The 8,265-nt window shown below is 39.0% G+C and overlaps 1 protein-coding gene and 1 pseudogene across 1 annotated transcript in view; one reads left to right on the top strand and one right to left on the bottom strand.

Annotated features, from left to right (window-relative positions):
- GYG1 (glycogenin 1) overlaps nucleotides 1-8,265 on the bottom strand; it is an 80,236-nt gene that overhangs the window by 12,423 nt on the left and 59,548 nt on the right. Inside the window, exon 5 of the mRNA XM_025050855.1 lies at nucleotides 1,055-1,181. Coding sequence (XP_024906623.1) covers nucleotides 1,055-1,181 — 127 coding nt within the window. The remainder of the gene's footprint in view (nucleotides 1-1,054; nucleotides 1,182-8,265) is intronic.
- Nucleotides 6,948-7,067, top strand: LOC112484386 (annotated as a pseudogene).

The raw sequence follows: 8,265 nt of genomic DNA, 5'->3' as shown, positions 1-8,265 counted from the left end.
ACGTAGGATGGAGAGTGAAGAGCCAACCCATCTCAATGAAGAGTTCTGCTGTTCACGGCTGTGTCTCAGGATCAACCTGACAGCTTGGCCTCCGTTCAGGAAACCTGAATCATCTTCTTGGTTAAACACAAATGAGTCAGAGGCTAAAGAACAGGGCCCAGGCACTCAGTGAGACAAGTGCTGCAACTAGGCTGTATTGGTTGCTGAATTACAACAGCACCAGCGACAATGCCAAGCAAGCATGTTCCCAAAAACAACAGAGCACTTTAAGTATATGAGCTCACTTCATCCTTATGGTAGGTATTATTTTTCTCCTTGTCTTGCATCTAGGGAACTGAGGCACAGAGCCTGAGCCATGTAGCAGGTAAACAGCAGAGTGAGGCCATGTGACCTACCTTCTTGACTTCAGAAATTACTCTTATGTTATACTATCTCTCAAACAGAAAGGACTAATAACCTAATGTTTATTGAGTGCCTAAGGGAAGGCCAGGCCCTGTTTTAACCACTTCACATGATTACCTCCCTCAATGCCCACTAAAATCTTTATGGTACATTGAGGCAGAGAGAACCATCTAGGAAGTGGCTACTCCAGGAAGTGAACTGAGATAGTCCAGCTCCCCCAACCCCTGCTCCTGACCATGACACCACACTGCTGCCAGCATTTTGCTTAATGCCTACAACCCCGTGGAGGGAACTGTTATCACCCTCATTTTACAGGTGAGGAAACTGAGACTCAGCAGCCAGCACGAGGAAGTAGTTGGGTCTGCATCCAGCCTGTTTTCTTGACCATGACATACAGATGATTTATCAGAGGGCCAGGCACCCCAGGAACTGATGGGACTCCTTTCTCATAAGTTAGCTAAGTTACTCCAAGCATAAATAGATCGAAAACATCAAGGCCTCTCCCCAACATAGCTATGTTTCTTACAAGAGAAAGACATCCCTCAAAGTTCCCACCTGTTGTTGCCATCAGACTGACAGTGCACCCAAAAAATCTTAAACCCACTTCCCTGTCCCCACCATCCTCAAGAAGAGTTAAACCATTTGCACTTACGCTTTAAATGCTGGGAGGTAGGAGTATATAGAAATGCTGCTTAGGTTATAAATAAATGGCAGGTGTTTTCTGATATCTGTTGTTGCCCAGCTGCTAAAAAACGTATTCAGTAAACCCTGGTCCCCACCTGAAATTTAAAAAAAAAAAAAAAGAAAGAAAGAAAAGAAATTACAGTCACAGTCTTCAAGGTCAATTCAATAATTTTAAAGGAATATATACCTAGACCTTTAAAAACAGGTACTAATTCCATTTTTTAAATAAGAAATTCCATGTTAACATACTGAGGACATTTTAGGGGGTGACCATTTTCCGGAGTTAATTCATTAATGCAACAAATATTTACTGAGCAGGTACTAAGTACCAGACACCACACCAGGCACTGGAGAGTCAATGGTTAACAGAGACATGGTCATCATCTTCGTCGGGATCTGGGAGGGGTGGGGGTCAGTGGGTACTGATACTGGCAAAACAAGAATCAATATTATCCGAAAAGGGGAGAGGAGGAGTAAAGAAAAATAAAGAGTACCACAAGTGCACATGGAAGAGGCTCGAGACCTTGCCTGATGGGTCAGGGAAGGTTTCCACGAGGAAGCTATACTTAAGCCAAGATCTGAGGAGTGCATAGGAGTACTTGACAGATGCAGGGGAAGAGAAGGAGGGCAGATGAGGTTCCAGGCAGAACAAAGAGCAAACACCAAAGACCTGTGGTAGGCACAGACTAGGCCACATCGGGCCTGGATTTTAGATTTTATGCCCAGTTGAAGATTTAGACATTATGTTAAGAGCAATGGAATAATAATTAAAAAAAATAAATAAAAAAAGTAAAGAGAGAGCAAACTGGATAATGAAATTATTTCCTGGGGCCCCCAAGTGTTGGCTCATTGACAGAAGGCCCAGAATACCACAGCCCCATGGTGCACTCTCCTGTTGCTAACCAAGCCTCTGGGCAGGTCCAGGTCAGTTACCACCAGGACCAAGGTCAGCTACAACCATATAGCACAGTGCTTGTTCAGCCCTTGGGGGTTCCTGGACTTCTTGTCTTCCTTGCAAAGTGAGGACCATGCCATTCATTTGAAAGAAATAAAAGCAATAAAAATATGAGCACCTAAATTATAAACACACAAGTCACCAAATAAATCACTATGCCACCTCAAAACATATTCTGCCATATAACCCATGTGCTTTGTTTTAGGCTCATGAGATTTCAGAAAACACTTAAACCAGAATCTTCCCTGAAGCAGAACAGCAGCTCAGATGTGTGGGTTGCGTGTATGTGTGTGCGTGGGGGATGGAGGTGGAAGGAGGGAAAATCCTGCACTTTCCAAGTTCGAAGCCAGTGTACTGAAGTTACTTCCCTCCTTGGTCTGCTTTACCTTGAGACCCAATTTCCTTTTCTAAACATGTAGCAGGTCTAATTGGGTGTCATTACTAATTGTTTTTTCTTGGTTTTAAAAGAGACTTTAAAAATTTAGAGATTTATTCAATATTTGGAGCTAAGCAGTAAGATGAGGGCATTAGGCTTAAAGTCCAACTGCACCTTATCCATCCTCTGTGTATCCCGTCCTTTACAAATACCCTCACAATCAACTCTACAGATCAAAGGCATTAGTTGAGCAAATGTCTATGGAGCAAACTCTTTGTATAAGGAGGCTCTGATAGGTTCCCATTCCTTAAGGGACAAACGGCTTAACAGAAAATTGCAGTTTTGCCTTTGTAAGTTATAAAGGACGATAAAAATGGCATCAGGATATGCTTCATTTGTTACATGAACAAAAGAAGATTTTAGTTATATAGACAAATTAATGTTTTGATACAAAAAATATTAAAGCCAAAACACCATATTATACATCAGACGCTCACTTTGGGTTCTACAAAGATATCTCAAATGTGGGCATAGACACTGATGGTTGAGTTGCAGAGGCCTGAAGTCTAATTTCCTTTTATAAATAATCATTCAAATAAAGCCTGAAGAAATGGTCATCTTCTTGGTTAAACACAAATGAGTCAGAGGCTAAAGAACAGAGGCTAAAGAGCAGCTTTATTCATAATAGTACAAAACTAAAAACAGCCCAAGTGTCCTTTAGTGTGTGTATGAATGTGATACTACCAATACTGTTTGAGTTCTCTGTGTGGGCTCCCCAATCCAACCCTGCTGTCTCCTCTCCCCAGAAGTAACCACTAATCACGAATTTTGTTTGCAATTGTCTTGATTTATATGGATGTATCCCCAGGCAACATATGTAGTTTTGCTGGTTTTTGAACTTTGTAAAATTGGGTTTCATACTATATATTTTGCCTGCTTCTTGTTTTGCGCTACATTAGAAGACCTCTTTTTTTAAATTAAGCAATTTACTTAAAGCAATTATTTTTCATACATAATGCAGTGAAGAAATCTATCTAATTCCATGAAGAACAGTAGTTGTAAAACAGAATTTCCAATCTCATGAGTTGAGCCTGGGAAACAGGAGTCAGAGCTGTTGCTCCCTAGAAGTCTGTGGCTTCTTAAATAGTTTTTAAATTCAGCATGCTAACCATCTTTTTCCAAATGCACAATCCAAATCTCAAAGTTAGGCAAATGTTTTAGCTTCATCAGAAAAATCTATGTGTGCTGTTATCAATATCCTCTCTTTAGAAGTCCCTAAATTAGAGCACAATTCAAAGGAGAATGCAAATCTAAGCACATCTGTGCTACAAAACATACGAGGATACCATTAATATTGCTGAATTTTCATTACAAAAACCCCAGGACTTTTGTCCAGTATGTTATAATCAAACTTCCAGAGGCAACTTTATTTATGCTGACAGGTTAAAACATTTTTAATCTCAATCATCTGAAAGCCAACAAACATGATTAGCAGGCATGCTGGCAGCTGTGATCCTGTAGCACAGGTGTGGCAACACAGGTGAGAGACAAAAAGGAAATGGAACAAGGGACACTTGGCACCTGTTTGCAAACAAAAGCAAATATCAGATGTTGTATCATCCTCCCTCCCACTCTGCCTAAGTGCTAGTAATAACCTTATAACCCCTTGGTATTTTCTAGTTCTTTTGACTAGGGTCATGAACCTGGTAACCACAGACATACTGCAGCATTTATCAGAAAGTGGGCCTATTATTTTATAAAACAGAAATGGAATTGAGTGCTTTCTTTTATATTTGTGCACTTGTTCTGTGCTTCTGTAGTTTGCATGATCTTCCACAGTTTGTTGGCAGCTGGCTTGCCTACTGTAGACAGCAAGGGAGGGTGGGCCAATTCTGGTTTAAACATGAACTCTAGTATCTCAGCCATAGCAATGTTCTCCCTAAAACTGTGCTACTCAAAGTGTGGCCCAGGTCCCAGCAGCATGGGCATCACCTGAGAGCTTGAGAGAAACGCAGAATGTTAAGCTCCAGCCCAGACTTACAGAATCAGAATTCACATTTTATTCCCTAGGTGATTTGTTTGCCTATTAAAATATGAAAAGCATTGATTTAGAGTCCTTTAGAGAATGACTCTTTTTTATGTTATTATATCAAAGAATGTAATTATCAGAAATGTCATTTCTATAGAAAATGTCTAAAATTATATAATTAGGTGTAAACATCATAAATAGGATGAGTAAGACAGGTTCCAGCTTTCAAATGGTTCTCAATCTAATAAGGAGACAGAGGGGCAGATATCAAGTAAAGTAAAGTATGCTTAATACTGTAACAGAGATACAGGTAAGTGCTGAGATGAAAACGTGACTTACTCCTTAACACTGACTTCGCATAACATACTTGGCAGGTTTCATCATCCCTGCCTGTAGCAAGCATGCCAAGGATTACTAAACTGCAGTTTATAAATGGCCCTGCTCGTGGGGAGGTTTACTAAAATTCATCGGATTAACCCCAGGGTAGCTCATGCTAATCCAGGCACTGGGAGAGCGGGTCTCAGCATCACGGCCATCTCACTGGCCTCAACCTATTTAAGCCAACAACAACTGCTTTACTTTACATTTTATGTTCTAGCTTTTATTTTTCACTTTAAAACAAAGATTCTTAATAATCAAGCTAGTAAATGGTTATATAAATTGCAAGGGAACATTTATTCTTGGCTTAAATTTCACTTTCTCAGTCTAAGGCAGATCCTCCTGGTCTAGATTCCTTTAGCACTCTGAATTTATCGGAATCATAATTACATAATTAACTGTGTAATTAGTTAAGTGTCTGTAAGGTCTCACAGACTATAAGCTTTAGAGATACAGAGATAAAAATCTCTATTATTTATCAGTCTATTCCTAGCCCTTAAATTTAGCATCTTGCCCAGATTAGAAGCTAAAACAATTTCTGAAATACTGAAAAATGGACTATAGAAATGTAGATGGGAGTACAATTTCCAAGAATACGTCCAGACCCATAAAACAATGCAAGAATATCACCTGTGCTGCTGATTTAAAAAGACAAAAGTATTTCTAGATATTGTGGCTCAAAGGGGAATAGTGGCTGTATAGCAAGAAGATTTATGTTTCCATTTCTTCATCTGTAAAATGAGAAATATATCAGCTGTTCTGTCAGAGAAATGAATTTTACGTAATTAATGTGTAAAAAGGCCAGTGTAATAGATTTTCCTCCATCCTGTGTCATTCACAGGATACATTTTCCTGAATGTTGCTACACACACAACCCAGCCACAGAGCTGAGGAAGTCTCTGGTTCAGATCTGGCTTTGCCACCAGCTCAGGGATACTGGGCAATTGCTGTCCTGAACTCAAAGGATGGCAGGTTCCCAGGACCAGCTAAACTGAATGAATACATTAATGAGTGAATGAATGAATGACTACCTCACAGGATTGCTAAAAAATGTTAAAAAGGAAGTAAAATGATGACTGTAAGAGCCTGTACACATGTAACACTTTTAGTCCCTTCCTCTTCCTCTGCTTCTCACAGGGTTCATGATCTCTGCTGGTTATAAGGCTAGAGACAAATAGATGGCTAAGCAAAAACAAAAACAAACAAAAGAAACTCATGGGTACAATGAAATAAAAATAGATCTTAAGAAAAAACTTATGTGTGCTCATTTATTTTGCTATTATATGTTATGACTTCTGCTTTTCATCTTTACTTATTCAAGATACTTACTTATTAGCCAAACTATCGATTAAATGACAAATGCAAGAGAACAGACAAATTTTCAAAGCAACTGATAAAACACCCTAAGGGCCACAAGCAGCCTGATATTTGGGCAGCTGGTGTTTGGACAAGCCTCCCCCAGGCAGTTGTCAAGGTAGAACCTATCAAGTCAAGAAACCAAGTGAGGCAGATTTGAATTTCTGAGCTCACTGGGTTTGGACAAGTACTATCTGGAAATGCCTCTTCTCTTCATTCCTTTTTTGGGCAGGTCCAGCTTGAAGCCTAACTACAAAGATCAGGGAAAGTGGCGGTGGGGTCGATTTTACCCTTTAAAAGAACTCAGTACCAAATTTTTTCATTAAAAGTAATTTTAAAACTTTATTATACTCACCTGATTTACTACATCTCCAAGCACAAAAGAAAGATCTTGCAATTTAAGCATCTCAGTGACCACTTAGAATTAGAATATGAAACACACAGGTATAATGACCTCACAGCAAAGCTTGGATTCTGTTTAAAGTTAAACCATACCTAACATTCTATCACCAATTTATTCTCTCCAACAATTTTTGAAAATTCAACCACAGTCCAAAATTTCATCACTCCAATAAAAAGTTTAGGGTAATCAAAATGAATCCCAATTTTTTTTAAATAAGAACACTCCATGTTGGAAAATATTCTTTTTATCTTAAGTTTTTTTGAAACTAACACATACAGATGAAATTAATAGCAACTCTGAAGCACTAAACTCTTGTCTTCAACTGTATAAGCACCTTTAATTTAGATTCTTTAGAGTCACAGGGGTCTATGGTCATGCTACCCTGAACAAGCCTGATCCTGTCTGATCTCAAAAGCTAAGCAGGGTTGGGCCTGGTTAGTAATTGAATGGGAGACCACCTAGGAAGACCAAGGTGCTATAGGCATAAAAAATAAAAAAATAAGGGATTATAAGATGACAAGGTCCTTGCAATCTGTGAGGTCAACCAAGGGCTGCCGCTCCTAAAAAAACAAAACAAACAAACAAACGAACAAAAATAAAGTCACAGGGGAAAAGAAAATAAACTTCAACTTGAATTCAGATTGATTTCTTCAAATTAAGAGCCAAGACCATCAGCTTTATTGCACACAAGTGTGTGGAGACAAAATCACTGATTAGTCTCTGTGATATTATGACCTCTCTTTCTCTCTCACTGTTAACAAGCCCTGAAGTTAACCTTATTTTGTCACATTCTATAAAATATTAGTTTACATTTATTTCACAACAGCTATTGTTCAACTTTCAGGAAAAATGTAACTTCGGTTATGAAGTAAGTGCCAAGACAGTTTGCAAATACAAACAACAGTATAGGAACTTAAACACTTCATGATGGGAAATTAGATGCCAGCCATGAATCAGGTATGGAGTCACTTGCTCTAAATTCTAATATTCTAGATATCTAGTAAGAAAAGAAGTCAAGGTATCTAGCACGATTTGCCATATTAGGATTATGCTCTTGGCTGGAGGTTGTGGTAGTGGAGGGTGTGACTAAGGACTAGTGATTAGAAGTATGACAGCCACATTCTTTCCCATTAGAAGAGTTGTGAAAGCAGCTGCAAATGCTCAGCCAGTAGCAGCCTGTGTGGCTTGTCAGTAGACACCAGGCCCCATTAGTTTTTGTTGAATATATGCAAGAGATTAAGCAGAACCTGCAAGATATTCAGACTGAGATACAGTCATCTGCAAAACAGTTTTCTGTAACACGAGTCTAAAAATGCTGGAACTTAAGCACCCTGTTCCTGAAACTGGGGGAATAGGGTGGACAGTTAACTGTGGATATTAAAAAATGTATGGTAAAGTGCAAGGAAATATTAGAAAATATTCATCTCAGTGCCTATGGCATAACACCTAAACAAAATTGGGCACTGTATGGAAAACCTGAGGCAAAGCAAGCTTACCGCCATTAGAAAAGAATGTAGCTCACAAGAAATATTTTATTAACATTAAGCATCAGTCCAATAAGTCTTTATGCTACACAGGTATGAATTTAATAGGCTAGTATAGCAGTCCCCCCTTATCCATTGCAAATATATTCCAAGACCAGCGGTGGATGCTTGAAACTGTGAATAGCACTGAACCCTATA

Source organism: Pteropus alecto, unplaced genomic scaffold, assembly GCF_000325575.1.
Source record: "Pteropus alecto unplaced genomic scaffold, ASM32557v1 scaffold75, whole genome shotgun sequence".
NCBI classification, from domain to species: Eukaryota; Metazoa; Chordata; class Mammalia; order Chiroptera; family Pteropodidae; genus Pteropus; species Pteropus alecto.
This window is presented reverse-complemented; position numbering and strand designations above follow the sequence as displayed.